The sequence below is a fragment of the Phoca vitulina genome, unplaced genomic scaffold (assembly GCF_004348235.1).
Source record: "Phoca vitulina isolate PV1807 unplaced genomic scaffold, GSC_HSeal_1.0 scaffold92, whole genome shotgun sequence".
In the NCBI taxonomy this organism is placed as follows: Eukaryota; Metazoa; Chordata; class Mammalia; order Carnivora; family Phocidae; genus Phoca; species Phoca vitulina.
Window position 1 is genome coordinate 2,120,892 of NW_022589795.1, and position 21,188 is coordinate 2,142,079.

Genomic DNA, 21,188 nt, shown 5'->3' on the forward strand with positions numbered 1-21,188 from the left:
GCATAAGGGGAAGCCTCTCCTGATGCTGCCCGAAGTCATGCGTCCAGTCTTCTTTCTCATCTAAGAAAGAAAGGCCCAGCTAACTTCCATCTTCCCTCAGGGGAGGGGAGTGTCAGAAGTATGAGGAAATTGTATCTCAGGATCCCCTCCTCTCAGGTTTCGCGGAACTGAGCTGGGAAGGATCTGCCTTCGTCTGGCCTCCAGTGGGTTTCTTTTTGGTGGGTGAGACCCATCGTCCCTCCTCACTGGGATTCTGGTTGACCTGCTCTGCCCTCAGACCTACTTTTGCTTTTAATTCTCTTTGCTGCACTTCCACAGATCCACCAGCCCGCTTCAGATCCAGAGTAGCAAATACTCATCTGGATACAAAGCATTCTTTTTTTTAAGATTTTTTATTTATTTATTCGAGAGAGAGAGCGTGAGAGCAGGGCACAGGGAGGTGCAGTGGGAGAGGGACAAGCAGACTCTGCACTGAGTGAGGAGCCCAATGCGGGGCTCGATCCCATGACCTGATCATGACCCGAGCTGAAACCAACAGTCAGACACTCAACCGACTGAGCCACTCAGGTGCCCCAAAGCATTTTTTAATATAAGGAGGTTAATAGTCAAGCCAGAGGCATCCCAAATAAACTATGACTGGTTTCAAAATGGCTAAGGCACTCGGGGCGCCTGGGTGGCTCAGTCATTAAGCGTCTGCCTTCGGCTCGGGTCATGATCCCAGGGTCCTGGGATCGAGCCCTGCATCGGGCTCCCTGCTCCACAGGAAGCCTGCTTCTCCCTCTCCCACTCCCCCTGCTTGTGTTCCCTCTCTCGCTGTCTGTCAAATAAATAAAATCTTAAAAAAAAAAAAAAATGGCTAAGGCACTCTGGAAGCCTGTCAGTGTGTATGGGGGCTCCCTGGCCCTAAGACTTCTCGTGTCTATTACACAAGAGACGTAGCCTTTTGCTTCAATGCAACTAAAGTCAGGACTTGATTAAAATTAAATTAAAATAAAATAAAATAAGGAGCACCTTTGCTATCGCTGCTTAGTGAAAGATGTGCTATGCAACAAAATCTCACATACTGTTTTGTGATGTAGGAGAGGAGAGACTGGTCACCATGCTATAGGGAATTCGCCCTTCCCTCGCAGCCCCCCATCCTGTCTCAGCCAAGGTCTGTAGCAGGGTGAATCCATTAATGCAGGCTCCCCCTCTGCTCTGTGGTGCCAGATTGTTACTAGTTCCCAGGCATCGGCGGAGGAGGATTTTGGGCGAGGGCCCTGGCTGGCCATGAAGTCTGCTCTTGGCCTGGACGAGAGAGATTCTACCTGCTTCCTCCGTACCTACAGCATCGTCATGGTGCTGCGGAAGGTGAGGATCCTGGGTGCTGAGACGTGCAAGAAAGACCATTTTTCTCCTTTTCACCAACCTGCTGACCTACTCCACCTTAGGAAAGGGGCTGTCCGTTTGCTCCCTCTTACCCCAGGCCTATCTCTGAGCAGCTGCATGGAGCCCCTTTGGTTGTATCTTCCACTCACCCAGCATTTCACTACTATTGGGCACAGGTGGAAGGCGAAAGTGGGGTATGGGTATGTCTCTGCATGTCCAGGCCCTGGATGAGGTGGGGTGAGTACACGGCTACCTTTCAAGCTCCCTAGAGGTCCAGGGTCCCGTGCGGACACGTGCCCATGGCCTGCGGTGATGGAGCTCTGTATAAATACATATATGCTGGGGAAAGGAAGCAGGGGGGATAAATGAAGGACCTGCCAGCCTCGGGTCTGCTAGAGAGAGACAGGATGAGTCCTTCAGACTGCCTTTTTGCCCTCCACAAAAGGCAGATCGTCACCACATCTGTACTCTGTGCCCCCTCCCAGCTCCCGGGTTGCCCTGGCACACTTGGGAACCTCACAGGTAGGACGTGGCTTGCTCAGCAAATGCCTCTCCTTGTAACCAGGCAGCCCTGAAGCAGCTTCCCAGGAACAAGGTCCCCAACATGGCAGTGATGGTCAAGTCCCTGAGTTGGAGCACGATGGACGCCAGCGTGGTTTTCAAGGACCCCACGGGTGAGGAGTCAGGTCCTGGGAGGGTCTGATGAGTGGCCTTCGTTGAGTTCAGGAGATGAGGAGGAATCGTCCTGTCCATTCGCAGACGGGAAAATTGAGGCAGTGAATGGCCCACTTCCCAGCCAGGGCCCAAACCAGTCCCTGTGCTGCCCTTGACCCAGACTGATGGGCCATGCGGTATTTGCAGGAGAGATGCAGGGCACGGTGCACAGGTTGCTGCTTGAGACCCGTCAGAGTGAGCTGAAGCCTGGCTCGGTGCTGCTGCTAAAGCAGGTATGGGGAGCTCCGAACGGGGACCTGCTCTCCAACCCTCCCACCCTGGAGAAGGCCCCTGAGTTGTCTGCCTGGCTCCCATTCTTCGGAGGTGGATGGGGATGAGGGGTTGTGCTGTGAGGGCAGGAGGGTGGGTGCGGTAAGTGGTTCTTCTCTGGCCCAGGGCTGGGGCAGAAGCAATTTGTGTGACCCTGGTGCCGAGGCCAGCAAAGGGGAGGTAGGCGGGGGACCAGGTGGCATCTGACAGCATCTAGTGCTCCATGAGGGCTCTGACCTTCCCCCTTCCTCGGCTCCAGGTTGGAGTGTTTTCTCCTTCGCTCCGAAATCACTACCTCAACGTGACGCCCAACAACCTGGTCCATATTTACAGCCCAGATTCCGGGGATGGGAACTTCCTCAAGCCATCTCAGCCCTTCCCCAAGGTAAGAGGAGCAGGATGGAAAGGAGACTGACAGGGCCTCTTTCTGGCTGGATCTTCTGGTATCTTCCCGTCCATCACCCTGGGGAGCAGAGGCGTGAAGGGGGCCGTTGCCCTGAGGTGAAGCGATGCCTTCGGGGACGGGGCCATCTCCTCCTGTTCCTGGTGCAGCCGCCTGCCAGCCGGTATAGTAACAGGACCTGGAGTAGCTGGCTTCTTGGGGATCTGATGGCAGACTTGGGCATCGGAGAGGATAGGAGTTACCTGAGAACTAACCAGGTTGTGGGTTTCCCACGGGGTGCGGCCCTCAGATCTGACTCAGGGTCAGATCAGCTACAGGTGGGTGCCGAGAACAGTGAGCCATGTATGGCCTGTCGTGTGGCCAGCCCTTGCCCTGCGTCTGCCCTCCTGGCCTCCACCTCCACTGGGTGAGGGGGCACCCGCACAGAACTCAGGTGGGGACACCCCCCTTTTGGGAACTAAAGGAGACTGGGGTTCCAGGCAGCTCCACTCCAGGGTAAGAGTGCAGAGCCAGGCCTTGACTTGGCATATGGTCTCCCCTCTGTGGCCACCTCCCCCCTTCCTGGGATCCTGGGTTGTTGTCATGGCCTGGCCTGGGGGTCAGGAGACCTGGGTCATGTCCCCGCTCTGCTGGTAATTTGTAAGTGACCTTGGGCAAGTCCAAGTCCTGTCCCCACCCCTACTGTTGCTTCTTCTAAAAAGTGAATGGGTTAGGGGCGCCTGGGTGGCTCAGATGGTTGAGCGTCTGCCTTCAGTTCAGGTCATGATCCCAGGGTCCTGGGATCGAGTCCCGCATCGGGCTCCCTGCTCCTTGGGAGCCTGCTTCTCCCTCTGCCTCTCTCTCTCTCTGTCTCTCATGAATAAATAAATAAAATCTTTTAAAAAAATAAAAATAAAAAAGTGAATGGGTTAGACTTGATGACTTCTACTCAAGTTACACCTTTAGCTCTAACGGGCTACTTCCACTGCTCTCATCTTTCCCCTTAACCTTCCACATTTTCTCAAAATCACCCCACTTCCAAAAAATCATCCTTCTTTTTCTTTTAAATTTCAAGGTATCCACACACATTGACAAAAATTGAAATGGTACAGAATAAAGCAAAACGTGAAACTTACTCTTCTCCATTCCCATCCCCTAGGGCTAATGATAGTTAACAGCTTAATTACTAATTTCCATTACCTGCCTGTATATTAGCTAGTGTGCAGATTGTTGCTGTTTTTTTTTTTTTTTTAGATTTTATTTATTTATTTGACAGAGAGAGACACAGCGAGAGAGGGAACACAAGCAGGGGGAGTGGGAGAGGGAGAAGCAGGCTTCCCGCGGAGCAGGGGGCCCGATGCGGGGCTCGATCCCAGGACCCTGGGATCATGACCTGAGCCGAAGGCAGACACTTAACGACTGAGCCACCCAGTTGCCCCTAGTGTGCAGATTATTAAAAGCTTTTCTTCTTCTTCTTTTTTTTAAAGATTTTATTCATTTATTTATATATTTGAGAGAGACAGAGAGAGCACATGAGACGGAGGAGGGTCAGAGGGAGAAGCAGACTCCCTGCGGAGCAGGGAGCCCGATGCGGGACTCGATCCCGGGACTCCAGGATCATGACCTGAGCCGAAGGCAGTCGCTTAACCAACTGAGCCACTTGGGCGCCCCTCTTTTTTTTTTTTAGTAGGGGAGGGACAGAGAGAGAGAGAGAGAATCTTAAGCAGGCTCCATACCCAGTGCATTAGCCCAACATGGGGCCCAATCTCACAACCCCTGGGATCATGACCTGAGCTGAAATCAAGAGTTGGACGCTTAACCAGCTGAGCCACCCAGGTGCCCTTCAAAGCTCATTTTTAATCCCCGGCTAAATCCTCAACATATTTCTGAATGGCCTCTTCACTCTGCTCCAGCTATATATAGATTTCCTAAAACACTAGATACCAACAGAATTAGGAAAGAAAATCGCCCAAAAAAGTTTTTTGTGTTTTTAATTACCTGCTGTTTGGGGTGTTTGGTATTTCAGCTCCCTCCCCTGGGGGACTGGCCTCTGCCACACTCCTCTGTTGTGTCTTTCCTGAACCCCTACCTATTCCTTTGAGGTTGTCTGGGTGGACATGGAACTGTCCAGAAGGATGTCAGGGGCACGGGCATTAGTAACCAGGCTCTCTGTCCCCAGAACCCAGGAAGCTTCCCTGGCAGCCTCCATCATGAGACTGCAAAGTCTGGAAAAGGCCTCAGAACAGCAGGGAACGCAGAAGCGGCGGCACCCCCTGAGGAAGAGCTCCCAGAAGCAGGTAAGGCAGTCAGCCCACCCAGGAGCAAAAGCGGTTCTCCTTCTATTTCCTCTTGGATAGCATAGCCAGGAGAATCTGGCTGCATCTTTTCCCTCCTTCTGTGAATCTTTGGGTCTTAGAGAATCTTACAGAAATCAGATGTGGTATCTTTTCTGGCAAGGCTGTAGGCCACAGACTAATTAGCAGTGTGACAGGGGCCACATAAAGCAAATACAGTGGGATCCACAGGTCTCCCCCGTTTCTAGACCATGTGGTTAGCCACAAGGAGGAGATGGACTGGCACCATCCTTGTACCTCACCTTGGGTCTTCCGGGGGCTGATTTCCCCATCCTGACTAAGCTCAGATACCCTTCAGGCGGTGCTGAGGAGTCAAACCTCCATGTGGTTAGGGGGGGACCAAGATACAGACCTGAGAAGCCCAAAAACATACCTGTCAGGGTATGGCCGCTTGTTCCTCAGGAGGCAGCATCACCCAGGTGAAGCTAGCACAGTGCAAGTCTGATCCTTAGCTTTTTGGTTCCATAAATTCAACCCTGTCTGGCCCCCACGTTCATGGGATTATGGGTAAGTGTCTCACATTAACCAAATTCACATTAGACCAATGGATAAACCACAAAGCCCATTTACTTACAGCCTATGAAAAAGTATCTACCCCTTATGCTGGAATCTTCTCTGGAATGTTGCACTCGTTCCTTATAAGTAAGCTGGCTGACAAGCCAAACCATCATCAGAAGGTTGCTGGTGGTCATGAAATAAGTGAGGAGAGTTGCCTGTAGAATATTGTGGCTGGTGTCACATCTCCATTGTAGGGACAGACTTGCCAAGCAGGTAACCACTAGTGGTGACTGCACAGGGCTGGGAAACACCAATACTAGCTCTTACTCTGATTCCCAGTTTCCTAGGCCCACAATGTCTGCTCATTCCCCTTCATTTAACATCGAGTTTCCCCAAACAGTCATAGTGTAGCTAGTGAGGGGCACTTTTTTTTTTTTTAAGATTTATTTATTCATTTGAGGCAGGGGAGGGGCAGAGGGAATGGAAGAGAGAGGATCTCAAGCAGACTCCCTGCTGAGCACGGAGTTGAATGTGTGGCTCGATCTCAGGACCCCAAGATCATGACCTGAGCCAAAATCAAGAGTTGGACGCCCAACCGACTGAGCCACCCAGGCGCCCCATCACCTTTTGTTGTTACAATCAAATTCCAGTCTTACTTCCCCAAGTACGGTGCTGGGCACCTTAATTAAATTTTGAATGCCAGCAAATGGACTTCCAGCAGCGTGTTTGTCAGGTGCTCTGTGCCAGACTGGAAGCTGGTCTCTGCAGGTGTAATGCCTAGTTCTTCTGACTCCGTGGGCTGCCTGAGCCCGGCCCTCACGCGGGACTTCTCTAGTTGGGAGCCGTGACTCTGGCATCAGACGGAGCTTGAGTATGCTCCCCACGGGCAGGCTGTTTGACCTCTTTAAACTCCTTCTCTCAGATAAAGTGGGGATGGCAACAGGAAGAACCATGCCCTGTAAAGGATACTGTGAGGACTGAAAGGGACGAGTACAGCAGGTGTGGCCCTGAGCATGCGCTCAGCGAGTGGTAGCTGCTATTGTTAACAGTAATAGTACCAGCAGGGATTGCTGAGGTCAGCTCTATTTCCAAGTTCTCAGACATAAGCACCCAGCTGAGAACTGCAGTCAGGGACAGTTACTTTCATTCCACACGCCCAGGAACAAGGCCCATCAGGGAAGGGGCTGATGTCTCGCCCTCTTCAGGTGAGAAACCAGATTAATGGATGCCATGATTCTGAATGCGTCTCATGGCTTTTCCTGGCCTTTTGTCTTCCTCTGTCCAATGAGCACGTCGCACTAGCGGACCTCTGAAGCCTATCTGCTCAAGCGCTATGCCTCTGGATGGAAAAAGGGGTATCACCAAGGCCAAGGGGAGGGAGTGTCTTTCTTGACTGAAAGGTCCGGGCACTTTGTCCCTGTCTCTTGTGGTGTGTGCGTGTGTGGGAAGCAGAAGGAAGATGGGGGTCAGGCCAGCGTCAGGCCCGTTAGCCCAGTCACCACTGCCCGGGGGAGCTACCTCCCCAACTGTGCAGCCAGGTCCAGGCCCCCCCGAAAGGCAGGAGCTCTGGACCTGAGTCCTGTGGAACTCTAACGTTGTCACTAATTCTGTTTACCCTCTCCACGACCCCTGCAGATGACCTGGATGGACTCCTGAGTGAGCTCCCTGAGGACTTCTTCTGTGGGACCAGCAGCTGGGACTGCCCCACGGCAAGGCCCCCACCGTGAGCAGCCAGCCTCTTGGCACCCAGGCAAGGCTCTGGTTGGGTCTGATTGAGTCCCAGGGAGAGAGGAAGCCCAGCATGATGGGAGAATAAACAAAGCTCGGGACTATGGCTGCCCCTACCCAGGATGCCTTCCCTAGGAACGCCCTCGTCCCTCCGATTCTACACTGCTCTCACTTTGGGTCTTCTTTTGGCATTCCAGAACTCAGCCCAAGGATGGCCCTTCCGCTCTACTGTCCTCCAAGCCCTTGGATGCAGCCGTTGTTCCTTTTCCTCCTGCCAACAGGGAAGGTGTGTCCCCCTCCGGCCTCCCCTTGACTTTAGAGGACCCCGATCCCTTTACTCCCTATTCCCTGGAGAGCTGAGGAGTCACACCACAGCCGTGGCGACCTGTCCCTCTGGTCAGGGGAGGAACACTCTCAGACTTCCCTCTGCTTTGTCTCGAGAGGCCTGCAGCTGCCCAGCTCACCTGTGCTCAGGTTCCCAGGTGTGGGGGCGGGGCTGGGGCTGCGGCATCTTGTTCGGAAATAAAGCAGCTGCCCACTTCACTTGCCTCCTCCTCTCCTTTCCACCCACCCCTGCTCCTTGTCCATCTGTCTTGCCGGTGGTGCTTTGCCTGGGGCGGAGCCAAGCTGCTCGTTTTCCTTCTCTCTCTCTCTCTCTCTTCATAAACTTTCCTTTTAGACAGTTTTAGATTTACAGAATTATTGCAAGATAATCCAGGGAGTTCCTATATACCCCACACCCAGTTTCCTCTGTCATTAGCCTCTTATACTAGGATGCACACTGCTTACAACTAACCAGCCAGTGTTGGGACATTACTATGAACTGAACTTCATGCTTTATTCAGATGTATTCAGTTTCCCTGTCGTCCTTTTTCTGTTCCAGGACCCCACATTCCATTTAGTTGCCGTGCCTCCTTAGGCTCCTCTTGGCTCTGGCATTTCCTCAGGCTTTCCTCGTTTTTCATGACTCTGATAGCTGCGAAGAGTACGGGTCAGGCATATTCCAGGATGCCCTCTATTGGAATCTGTCTCCTTAAAGAAAGATGAGACCGGGGTTATGTGTTTTGCCGAGGAAGGCCACCGAGGAAGGTATATTCTCGTCACACATCAAGGGTTGATGGTGACCTTGATGACCTGGCTCAAGTAGCATCTGTCAGGTTTCTCCACTGTAAATTTGCTTCTTCTCCCTCTTCATGCTGTCCTCTTTGGAAGGAAGTCACTAGGTGCAGCCCACACTTAACAAACAAGGAGTTATGTTCCACCCTCTCTAAGGACAGAATATCTATATAGTTTATTTGGAATTCTTCCTCATTTCTTAGTCCTACATTCATATCCGTCTGGACTCATGGGTGTTGTCTTATGCGTTGGGTTGTAATCCAGTGCCACTTTACTGTGTGGCCAAGCAACTGCTTGTCCCTGTAGCTTTGCTGTGCCACCTTTCAGACCAGAGTTGGACAAGGGCCATGTGCGGGGTGTAAAAGGCGTAATTATACCAAGTCGCCAACCTTGTTTTCCTTTCTGGGATGAAGGGAAGAAAAGAATTATGCCCCAACTCGTGGTTGAGGGGGTGTGGGTTAAAGACCCTAGTCTGACCACCAGCCTCCCCTGCCTCAGCCCCAGTCTTCCCTAAGGGGCTGTGAGTCCGAGGCCTCCAATGGGCTTGGGTACTGCTCTGGGGAAGGACGCTCATCTCTTTCTTCCCAAAGAAAGCCTGACCCCCTGGATCCCCGTCTCAAAGCTGAAGTGAGTGAGTGCTGCAAGAATTCCATGTTCAGCAGGCTGTTAGTTAGTGGGGCCCTGTTCGAGAAGGCTTTTGTGTTCCAAGCCCAGGAGCAAGAATGGGCTAATTCACTAGCAACCCTCCTACCTGAACAGATCGTGCACTTCTATCTCTTCTACCCACTGCTAATCCCCCAGCTCTGCCGATGCAGCTCAGATCTGGGCCACAGCCCATCTACCCTGTATGGTCTTCCTGCACCTAAGCCACCCCATGCCCCTGGCCCGCACTACCATTCCCCACTCAACTCCCTTGAGCCCTGATCTCTACTTCTCACAGTCTGACCAGGGTCCTGGCTTCTTGTGTGCTTCATCACCCTACAGGCTCAGCTCCCAGAAGGCAGGGTGGGGAATCCAATCACCTAGCATTGTTCTATCACTAGACCTGGGTTCCCTGTGGGTTCGTGCGTGGGCTGGAGTAAAAGCCTCCTCTTTCTGCCCTCAGGAAGCTAAGGACAGGAGACAGAACACAGGATATCTCTGGGGACTGGGTTGTAGTCAGAGTACCTTCAGGCGCATATGACAGACAAGAAGGCTGCAGAGAGGCTGAGGAAGTCAACACAGCCTTGCACCCCACACGTCATGGCTACTGTGCGCCTCAGAAGGGGACGCCCACCCCACCTTGGCCCCTCTTGGCCCCACCCAGCCTTGTCAGCTCCCAACCCTGGGAACTCAGCTGTGGGTGCTCAGCCAGGCCGTTGGCGGGGCAATTAAAACACCAAATGGGTTCCAACAGGGTTAATCACAGCTGCATTTATAGAGGCGCCTTTCTCTGAGGATCTCGAAGACCTTGCTGTGCATGATCTCATTCCTCCCTCTGGGATCCCCCACCCTGGAATACCACCAAGAAGCTGGGGCCAGAGTGGGTGAATGGCAGGGTAGGGGCAGTGCCGGAAGCGGCCCAGGCTGCTGCCACCCACCTGGGCAGGCAGATGAGTGTTTGCTCTGGCAGAGAACAAGGGCCCTCAGTCAATGCCCTACACCCAAGGGGCCAGCATGCGACGAGCCAAGCGCTCCTAAACACCACATCAAGACCTACTATGTGCCAGGCCCTGCTGGGTTGCAGAGACCCAGCTGACTAAATTCAGGTCCTGCTCTGGAGCCCACATCCAGCAGGGCGGACTTCTGTCCACAGCACATTGGGATAGGCCCTTCACAAAGTACATGTGCGGTCCCCTTGGAGCACCGATGGGGGCATGGCGGGGAAGGCTGAGGAGCCGCCACGAGAATGCCACGTGCCATGAGGCCCTGAGCTGAGGCATCGGGCTTACCCGGAGAGGGCTGATGTTGGAAGTCAGCAGAAGTTTTCAAGCTAGGAAATGAACCGTCTTAGACAGATCCTTCCACCTGGGCGGCAGAGCCGAGAGGCTGTGGCCAGAGAAAGGAACACCGGGAGGCTGGGCTGGTCCCGGTGAGGGGCACTGAGAGGGTGACCGACAATGTGACAATGGGAGCTGGAACTTGTTTGCGTGAGGGGACCAGGGAGAGGAAGAAGTCCGAGGTCACTGTGCACGGGCGGGTGCAGAGCCAGGGAGGGGAGGAAGTGGGGCAGGCAGGGGGGCTGGGAGAGCCGCCGCGCTGGGGGACACAGACCAGGCCGACCCGAGGGGCTGAGGGGCTGCCCGCCCGCACACTGGGTGAGGTGGGGTGGTTAGGAGAGCTTCCAAGGCCCCCCGGGGCTAGCATCCCCCCTCCACCCGCCCCTTCCCTTCCCGGGCTCCGCAGAGCATCAGCCAGGGCTGTTTCATGGCCTCATTCCTCCCCCTAGAGGCTCCTGGAAGCAGAGCTGCTTTCTCCTGAGAGTGAATGGGTTTGTGGCTTGAAGGTCTCTTCGGTCAGAGTCCCCAGAGTTGCCAGGTCAACCCCTCGGCCTTCCTCAGGCAGGCAGGTGAGCCCTTTTAGGAGCTCGGGGATGGAGGGACACGAGATTCGTGGCGGGCAGTTTCTAGAGGCCGCGCTGTCCTGCTAGGAGGGCGGGGAGAGGCTCTCACCCCTGGCCACCCTCAGGTGGCCACAGCAGCATGAGCCAAAGTGCCGCATCTATGCAGTCTGGCCAGCTGGGGTCCTAGTCCTGGCTCCGCCGCTCACAAGCTGTGAGCTTGTTAAGCCTAAGTTCCTCATGGTTAAGACCGACACAAAAGCACCCATTTCAGAGGTGCTCCACTGTGATCATTAGCCTGATTATGTACTTTATGGTCAAAACCAAGCTTTTTACCCTCAGGGAGCCAGGAAGTATGGCCCTTGGAGTGAAGACGGATATAAAAGTGATGTCCTTGGCGTAAAGCCCCGTGTACACATGCACAGTTACCCAGATTACTGCAGACACCGGAAGAGCTGTTTGGACCCGTCTCCGCCTGCCCTTACTTCCTGGGCTGGGGTCTGCCCTCCAGCCAACAGCTGAGAGGCTGGGGGCCTCTGGCTCTTCCTGTCCTGCCCATCTCCCAGATCGACTGTTTCACTCCCCTTGGACCTTGCCAACCCAAGACGCTCCCTCCAGGCAAGTGGGAGGATGCCAACCCTGGGGTTCCTGCTGCCCCCTTGGGAGGGCATCAGCAGGGCAGGGGTTGGCCTTGGCCCTGGGCTGGGGGGGGGGGTTGGCCCAATACCTTCTCTGCACCAGGATCATGACTCTGGGCAAACGGCGTTTACCAGGCCGGCGAAGGACCTATTTATAGCCTCAGCTGCTCCTCGGGCCGGGTCACGAGGGAGGGGCAGGGCGGCTGCTCAGAACACGGGGGGTAGTCGGGCTGGGGGAACCCGGCTCTGCCCAGCTGCCGCCGCCCAGCCCCCCCGGCACCCCTCCCCATGGCAGAGGAGACCTTCCCGTTCACCTCCTCCACGCGGCGGGCTCTCCGGCTACAGCAGGAGTGGCTGGAGTGGGAGGACCGGCGGCGGGCCGCGGCCCAGCAGTGCCGTAGCCAAAGGTGCCCCCCCAGTGCCCGGGCCCGCCTCACCAGGCCGCGCCGCTGCTGCCGAGACCCAGCCGTGCACAACGCTCTGTTCTCCGGTGACCTGCGCCAGGTCCAAGCCCTGTTCCAAGAGGAAGACGCTGCCAACATGATTGTGGAGACTGTGAGCAACCAGCTGGCCTGGTCAGCTGAACAGGGTAGGGAGCACCCGGTGGGGCAGAAGAGGACGAAGGGAGAAGAGGGTAGGGGTGGGGATGGGGGAGAGACTTGGCCCCATCCCCTCCCTCCAGAACACAGACTAGACCACTGCTTTCCACACCCATTCTAGTTCCCTCCTCAGCAGAGAGGAGGCGTAGTGGTTTTATGTCTTTTCAGAATTAAAATTATATTAACATATCAATTACATAGGAATACAGTTATATTCTAATGCAGTATTTTCTCTGAATATATATATGTAAATAAATATATACACATATATATATTTTTTAAGATTTTATTTTTAAGGGGCACCTGGCTGGCTCACTTGGTAGAGCATGTGACTCTTCATCTCAGGGTCGTGAGTTCAAGCCCCACACTGGGTGGGGAGCCTACTTGAAATAAAATAAAAATTAAAAATAAGTAAGATTTTATTTTCAAGTAATCTCTACACCCAACGTGGGACCTGAACTCACACACCTGAGATCAAGGGTCGCATGCTCCACCAACGGAGCCAGCCAGGCATCCCCACATAATACATATTTTTTTTAATTTGAGAGAGAGAGTGTGTGTGTGCAGTGGGGAGGGGCAGAGGGGGAAGGAGAGAGAGAATCCCTAGAAGACTCCCTGCTGAGCGTGGAGTCCAATGTGGGACTCATCTCAGGACCCCAAGATCATGACCTGAGCCAAAATCAAGAGTGGGACACCTAACCGACTGAGCCACCCAGGCACCCTGTCCCCACAGTGCATAAATTATATTGTATGAGGGTGCCATGATTTATATAACTAGACCCCAAATAGACTGGGTAGATTGGGTTCCTTTTTTGTAAAATTAGTTTTAATAGCAATATGATGAACATCTTTGTGTACTTGCCAGATAATTTCCTTAGGCTCTATTCTGACCAGTGGGTTTGTCCACGTAAACCAAATACCTCAACTGAGATCACCCTGCTCTTAAGACTGGCAGAGATTGCCCCAAGCCCCACTCATGGATCTGGGGGCTCCAAATCCTTGGAGAGTTCACGTTCTCACAGTCACTGCAAGCTCCAGATTCCTGCTGGGCTTTAACTGTTAGAGATGTAACCCTACCCAAGGTATTTTGGTCTTGTCCTGCAATATGTCTATCATCCCCCAAATGGAACTTGGCCTTAATTTCAATCCTAATACAAAACAAAACATGCTTTACCCAAAATTTGACAAACCCAGGAATTTACTTCACTATAATGCAAACAACTTAAACAGTTGGATATTAGGCATCTATATTCTTTCTTTATTTTTTTAATTTTTTTTTTTTAAGATTTTATTTATTTGGGGGCACCTGGGTGGCTCAGTCGTTAGCATCTGCCTTTGGCTCAGGTCATGATCCCAGGGTCCTGGGATAGAGCCCCGCATCAGGCTCCTTGCTCGGCGGGAAGCCTGCTTCTCCCTCTCCCACTCCCCCTGCTTGTGTTCCCTCTCTCGCTGTGTCTCTCTCTGTCAAACAAATAAAATCTTAAAAAAAAAAAAAAAAAAAAGAAGGCAGACGCTTAACGACTGAGCCACCCAGGCGCCCCTAGGCATCTATATTCTTTAAACAAGTCCTTGGCCACTTCTACAATTTAGATCCGACACTAGTCCCAAGATCAGACACTCACCCAACTCTTCCTTTCCCCCCCCCCCCCCTCTTATCCTCCCCTCCCCCTTTCCCCCACTTCCACCCTCCCCCCCCCATCTGCCCCAGGAATATCCTAGAACTCCAAGCTAGGCTCCTTGGTCATTCCCAAACTCAGCTCCAGACCCTCCTATGCATAACTCAAACCCACCCCCAACGCCAGAACACCCTAGTGAACAAGAACCAAGGAATCCATGAGGAGCTCAAAGACCCAGAGGTTTCCTTAACAGGATTAACTCTCTTCAGTTGCCCTTGTGATTTTAAAGAGCAATTACCTTTTTTTTTTTTCTTCTATGACACACATACTGTTTTGTTACAGATTGACAAACCATTCTAAAAGGCTATTCCAGGGGCGCCTGGGTGGCTCAGTCGGTTAAGCGTCTGCCTTCGGCTCAGGTCATGATCCCAGGGTCGTGGGATCGAGCGCCCGCATTTCTCCCTCTCCGTCTGCCTGCTGCTCACCCTGCTTGTGCTCTCTCTCAAATAAATGAAATCTTTAAATAAATAAATAAATAAAAGGCTGTTCCAATATACACTCCAAGTTCAGGGCTTGATCGCTTAGCCCCTCCCCATAGCTACAGCCTGGCACATGATTCGTGCTCAGGCCAAGGGTGCAGAGGGACGGCCACGGTCAGGGCCTGCCCTGGGAGTCTCACACACCACTCCCCAACCCTACCTGCTCTCCCCAGGGTTCTGGGTGCTGACCCCCAAGACGAAGCAGACGGCGCCCCTCACCATCGCTGCTGCCCAAGGCTACACTGACTGTGCCCGCCACCTGATCCGGCAGGGAGCTGAGCTGGATGCCCGGGTTGGGGGCCGGGCAGCCTTGCATGAGGCCTGTGCCCAGGCCCAGTCTGACTGTGTGCAGCTGCTGCTGACCTTTGGTGCCAAGGCCAACGTGTTGTCCGAGGAGGGCACGACCCCCTTACACCTCTGCACAGCCCCTGAGTCCTTGAAGTAGGTACCCAGGGGAGGGGGGGGTGTGTGTGTGTGTCTCCAGTTGACACGGCCAGGAGAAGGGGAGAAGCACCTCACATACACACATCCTCATGACAATCTAGGAGACAGGTCTCATTCCACTGGTGAGAAAACTGAAGCTCAGAAAGGTTTAGGGACTTGTCCAAGGTCACATAAGCTAAGCCCAGGAGGCAGAAGCCTTGTTGCCTTTTTGGAAAACCCTGTTCCAACTGCAGTCCCCTATCCCCTGTGAATCCTCTGTAGCCAAATTCCTACCTGTTTCGAGGTGGGCATCAAGAAAGATGTAGCCCAGTGTTTCCCAGCCTTAGTACAAGGCCTCCCCCCACACCCCCTCCTCCCACATTTTTAAGATCAACAGGTTTTTTTGGGGGGGGGTGGAAGGTTGAGCAAAATGGGTGAAGGGGAGTGGGAGATACAGGTTTCCAATTATGGAATGGGTAAGGCTCGGGAATAAAAGGTTCAGCATAAGGAATATAGTCAATGATATTGTGATAGCGATGTAACAGGACACATGGTAGTTACACTTGAGAACATAGCATAATGTATAAACTTGTCAAGTCACTAGGTCGTGCACTCGATACTAATGTAACATTGTAATGTAACATTGTGTGTCAACTATACTTAAAAAAACAACAGGTTTTTCGACCCCCTGCCTGATGGTATTTGTACTTTTACAAATCAGATCCACAGCCGGGGCTGGCCGTGGTGAGGACACTCCACAGCCCACATGCTGGGGACTTCTCCCTAGCTGGATCTAGAGCAGTGATGGACCCAGAAGTGATTTTGATTTTCCAGCCCTTTCTTGAATTCTTACGAGCACACAGTGTGCTTTCCAAAAGACTATCCTTTTAAGTGAAACTTACTGAAACCCTACTGAATGAGCTTTTCAGGGTTATTTAAATGTAGTATTTAGAAACAAAACTTAGGGGCACCTGGGTGGCTCAGTCGTTGAGCGCCTGCCTTCGGCTCAGGTCATGATCCCAGGGTCCCAGGATCGAGCCCCACATCAGGCTCCCTGCTCGGCGGGAAGCCTGCTTCTCCCTCTCCCACTCCCCCTGTTTGTGTTCCTGCTCTCGCTGTCTCTCTCTGTCAAATAAATAAAATATTTAAAAAAAAAGAAAGAAAAAGAAACAAAACTTAGCCCATAATTAGAATTGGCTGAGGAAATAAATTCAGCAGTTTATAGATGGCTGGCTGCTACTGCATTTTTGGCCACTGAGCCAAGCACCTACTGGACCTATACCCTGAAAGGAACAGAAATTCTGGCCATTTTGGAGGAGGGACACTGGGTCATCAGGGTTTCGTCAGGGTTGCTGTGTCTACTCCTGAGCTTCCAGTGGCTGCCATTCTGGCTTTTTAATTATAAATTACTCTTAGTTTAATTACATCATTAATTTTGTTTCATATTTGGTTTAGCCCCTGGTGGTTAATGATGCATATTTGCCTCAACAGTGTTCTGGCCTATAGTTTTTTGTTTGTTTTTTAGAGAGAGAGCATGCAGGCCCATGAGATTGGGTGGGGGGAGGACAGGGAGGGGGAGAGGGGCAGGGGGAGAGAGAGAGAATCTTAAGCAGCCTCCACACCCAGCACTGAGCCGGCTCAGTCTCACAACCCTGAGATCATGACCTGAGCCAAAATCAAGAGCCAGACGCTTACCCCACAGAGCCACCCAGGTGCCCCATGCTCTGGCCTATAGTTTTTCCAGGAACTAGGAGACCATGATACAGGTGCTCCCTAAAATCTAGTTTTTGTTGTTTGGTTCCATTTGTTTTCTCTAGGGGAAACGAGCAGGCTGATCCCCAAATGCCTTCCTTTGCTTGAATGGGTATCACTGGTCTGGAAGGGTGGTCTTCAAGTTTGGCAGCATGAAGAAAATATTAGGACTTCTATGCCTTTTTCTTTCCAGCTCATATTCTAATTTTCTATGTGTAACATTCATAGTGGACACAGTAGTGGGTTTTCAAGTTTTTTGCATTATCAAAATGTTAGGAGACCACTGGCAAGTGATTCAGAACTAGGCCTTGGGGTCCCAATCCACTCTGGGAGTCAGGTTTTGGAAACAAAAAATTAGCCCATGATTGGAACTTACCGAGGAAATAAACAGATTCTGGGAGGGACCGTCTGAGGCAGTGAGTACTCATTCTGACGCAGCCTCTGACTTGCTGTGTGTCCTTGGCTGTCCTTCCTCGGTCGAGTTTTCCGTCACTGAAGATGCTCCTGGGGACATCATGGGCCTCGCGACTCTGCTGTCGGTCATCGGGCTTCTGTGAGTCTGATGGTGGACACCAGGCTCGCCTCGATGGCGTGCAGGGTGGGAAGAAACGGGGAAGGGGATGACAGCAGGCCAGGCCGCGGGCCCTCAGGATCTGTCTCTGGGCCTGGCGCCTCGCCCCCCAGGTGCGCCAAGCTGCTGCTGGAGGCGGGAGCGACCGTGAACGTGGCGGCGCGGGACAGCGAGGTGACGCCCCTGCACGTGGCGGCGGCTCGCGGCCTGGAGGAGCACGTGGCGCTCTACCTGGAGCACGGAGCCCACGTGTACCTGCGCACCAGCCAGGGCGAGACGGCCCTGAACGCGGCGTGCGCGGGGGCCGAGGGCCCAGCCAGCGGCGGGCGGCACCAAGCGGCAGCGCGCAGGCTCCTAGCGGCCGGGGCTGATGCCCGCGGGGCCGGCCGCAAGCGCCACACGCCGCTGCACAACGCCTGTGCCAACGGCTGCGGGGCCCTGGCCGAGCTGCTGCTGCGCCACGGCGCCTGCGCTGGAGCGCCCAACGCGGCGGGCCACACCCCCCTGGACTGCGCGCTGCTGGCCGTCCAGGACGCCCCCCGCTGGGAGCCCGAGGGCCTCTTGGCCGCGCTGCTGGACTACGGGGCCCAGCCTGTGAGCCCTGAGGTGCGCGGGGAGGGCGCGCGGAAGGAGGCCCCAGTTGAGCGGGGGAGCCTGAGGCTGGAATTGCCCTGCCGCTAGGGAAGGTGGGGGTAGGGGGTGGGGGGCAAGAGACTGAAAGCCCGGTCCTGTAGCCAAAGGTCTGTCCTCACCTTGGGATGGACCACTGAGGGCTGTAGGGGAGCGTGTGGAAGGACAAAAGAGCTCCCAAGGAAACTGGCCAGGGCCAAGAGGTTGCAGCCCACAGAAGTTGGGGTAAACTGAGGCATAGGAAAGAGGAGAGACTCAGATCTTAGCCTCCCAACTTTGGGTGTGAGTGGGGCTTTGGCTTAGGCTGGACTTGGTTCTGCCCTTGGTTGGGAGAGCCATGGTGACCCTAACATCCTCTTTTGATTCCTAGATGCTGAAACACTGTGCCAACTTCCCTCGGGCCCTGGAAGTCCTGCTTAATGCCTACCCTTGTGTCCCCTCCTGTGATACCTGGGTGGAGGCAGTACTCCCAGAGCTGTGGCAGGTATGTCCACCCCAGGGGCACAGCTCCTTCCTGGGCTCTGGGGAAGATGGAGAGAAAGGATGAGCCCTAGGCCTTATCCCTCCAGGATGGGCTCCCCTCCCTCCCCCGGGGTCTCCTGCTGCCTAGCAGCTCAGAACACCCTCTAATCCCACACACCTCTCCAGCCTCTCTCACTGGTACCAGCGTGGACATTAATCAGGTATCCCTGACTCAGCGGGCACTGTGCCCGCATCTTTGGAGTGGTGGGTGCAGACATGGCCGAGACCCTGCCCTACAGTGTGGTCCCATCTCCCATGACCCCTGCAGGGCCTCTGGGTTCTGAATCTGAGTCTTTCAAGCTGCACCAGACACCCAGGTGGGTGCATATTGCAAATTCCCTGGGGCCCCCAGTGCTAGGTCATCCCCAGATGGAAGGGCAGGATCAAGGGTGCTGGGCCATCTGATCCTGTTCCACTCCTGGCTTAGGAGCACGAAGCCTTCTACATCTCGGCCCTGAGCATGGTGAACCAGCCGAGGCGGCTGCAGCACCTGGCCCGGCTGGCTGTGCGTGCTCAGCTGGGTAGCCGCTGCCGACAGGCCGCCGCTCGCCTCCCGCTGCCCCCGGTCCTCAGGGACTACCTGCTGCTGTGTGTGGAGGGGCGGATCCAGTGAGCCCCACGCCAGGGTGCTCCCGGAGCTGGTTCTGCCCCCTCCATCGGTCGTCTCCCTACAACCCTGGAGGACCAATCCCTGGCTCTCTTGCCCTCCCCAGCCGGCTCCCCCCTTCACTGGCTTCTTGAGCTACTCACTGACCTCCCGCCCGACCCGAGCTTCAGCTTCCAATGGGAAGGTCTGCAGACTCAGCCTTCACCCGCCTCCATCTCCTTTGCTTAAGTGGGTGGCCCCTCCAGCCCAAGCCACGTGGGGGTGATCCTTGTTGCTCCTCTGTCCCCTGCCACCTATGTACCTGTTTGGCCTCCTAAAGAGTGACCGACTCCGTCTATAGCTGCACTGCCTCTGCCCAAACTGTCTTTGTTGCTTGAAGGGAGGACCTCCCTGCTTGGTCTTGAGACCCGTGCCCCACAAGGATGCCAGAGTCCCTTCGGGAATCACAACTCTGATCATGCCCTTCGGTGGCTCCTCACCACCTTCAGGCTAAAATCTGAATTCAGTAAATAGACAGATCTTCTACCCCCGCCTCCGCCAAGCTCTCTGGTCTTCTGATTCCCCCTTCCCCCTCTGAGGTTCCTGTAATCCAGCCTCCTCAAACTGGGCAGCCTTGCGGCTTGCTGGATATGACCTGCTCCGCTTTGCTTCTAGGCGATCTGCATGTGCTGTTCCCTCTGCCTGGTCTACCCACCAGTGATGCATGATGTCTTAAACATGGTCACTCCACTTGTGGTCTCTAAGGGCCTGTGACAGGAGGACAAGCCACTAGCTGTCCCCCCTCTCTCTCACTTCCTCCTCTGGTCCCAGAGTCAAAAGTACCATCCTTCATCTTTAAGAACCTTTTACGCCAAGCCAGTTTTTGTGAATGCAAATAAATGATGTGTGCCCAGAGCCCAAGCGTGTATGTGTTAGGTTGGCATGTGGCTGACATACCCCTCACTCCATGTTTATCGCCCCACCACGGAGCACCTATTACTATTGTGATAGGAAAAAGGGTAAAGGAACAACAGAAGGCCCTTGCCAGACCCCAAGCTTGTAGTACCCACCGCAGGAGGGTCCTTTTGCTGAGGGACCCTGGGCTGTCCACTGCCATTACCATTTGGAATCACACAGTAGAGATGGGTCAGGAGTCCCGGGGTCGGCCTCCTGCAGCTGTTGCCAGCCTCCTCGCCTCTGTGGAGAGTTGTATCTGCGGAGATTCCCTTTCACCAACACGAAGACAATTTCGTACCTTGTTATGCAGAGCAGCAACCTCTCCTTTCTGGAAGACATGTTGGCTTTCATTTCGTAGAGCCAAAAGGCAGGAGGGAAGAGGAGACCCTCTGTACTCCTGGGCCCAAGCTGACGGCCTCACTCTCGGGGGAGGATGCTGAGCTGTCCACCCCTTTACAGGAGGCAAACCCCAGCAAGCTCAGCCTTTTCTGTTGCATTTACATCTATGACAAAAAAAACCCACTTAGAAAAAAACCCCCAAAAGATACATGAGATTATGTGTATTATTTTGGGGTAGGAGATTTTCCAGGGTGAAAGCAGAAAAGAAAAGATGAATAGATCTGGATACAGAAACAATTTAAATTTGGTTATAAAAGCACCAAATCATAAACACAAGTGACAGACAAAGTATTGGGGGATTTCATTTCCGGATGCCTGGGTGGCTCATTGGTTAAGCGACTGCCTTCGGCTCGGGTCGTGATCCCGGAGTCCCGGGATCAAGTCCCGCATCGGGCTCCCTGTGCTCAGCGGGGAGTCTGCTTCTCCCTCTGACCCTCTCCCCTCTCATGCTCTCTCTCACATAAAGAAATAAAATCTTTTAAAAAAATAAAAGATTTCATCGCCTTCATCTGTTTTTGTTTTTGTTTTTTTAAAGATTTTATTTATTTATCTGACAGAGAGAGACACAGCAAGAGAGGGAACACAAGCAGGGGGAGAGGGAGAGGGAGAAGCAGGCTTCCTGCTGAGCAGGGAGCCCGATGTGGGGCTCGATCCCAGGACCCTGGGATCATGACCTGAGCCGAAGGCAGACGCTTAACGACTGAGCCACCCAGGCGCCCCTCGCCTTCATCTGTTTTATTCGCCACTGGTGACTTGCTGCTTTGCAGAGAGTGGACACTCAGATATCTGCGGAATCAACGAATCAACCTCACCAGCCATCAGGGAAAATGCAAATCAAAGCAATCATCAGGTACTGTTCCCCCACCAGATAGAGGGAAATTGTAAAGATCAATAATAGGCAGTACCCATGAAGATCTGAAGATGTAAGTAAATTCTTGCTCATCCTATTGGTGGGAAAGGAAATTGCTTTTTTGGTAGGCAATTTGG

The 21,188-nt window shown here is 53.6% G+C and overlaps 2 protein-coding genes across 2 annotated transcripts in view; both read left to right on the forward strand.

The window, feature by feature from the left end:
• Positions 1-7,313, forward strand: part of HROB (homologous recombination factor with OB-fold) — a 30,445-nt gene extending 23,132 nt beyond the window's left edge. Inside the window, exons 5-10 of the mRNA XM_032396465.1 lie at positions 1,210-1,350; positions 1,934-2,042; positions 2,230-2,315; positions 2,612-2,737; positions 4,914-5,031; positions 7,222-7,313. Of these exons, the coding sequence (XP_032252356.1) occupies positions 1,210-1,350; positions 1,934-2,042; positions 2,230-2,315; positions 2,612-2,737; positions 4,914-5,031; positions 7,222-7,313 (672 nt within the window). The remainder of the gene's footprint in view (positions 1-1,209; positions 1,351-1,933; positions 2,043-2,229; positions 2,316-2,611; positions 2,738-4,913; positions 5,032-7,221) is intronic.
• A 4,582-nt stretch (positions 7,314-11,895) lies between these two features.
• ASB16 (ankyrin repeat and SOCS box containing 16) lies at positions 11,896-19,197 on the forward strand. Its single transcript, XM_032396575.1, has 5 exons — positions 11,896-12,196; positions 14,535-14,802; positions 17,221-17,713; positions 18,108-18,221; positions 18,687-19,197. Exons 1-5 carry the CDS (start codon positions 11,896-11,898, stop codon positions 18,870-18,872), a joined length of 1,362 nt encoding a protein of 453 aa, XP_032252466.1. The 3' UTR covers positions 18,873-19,197.
• The last annotated feature ends 1,991 nt before the right edge of the window (positions 19,198-21,188 follow it).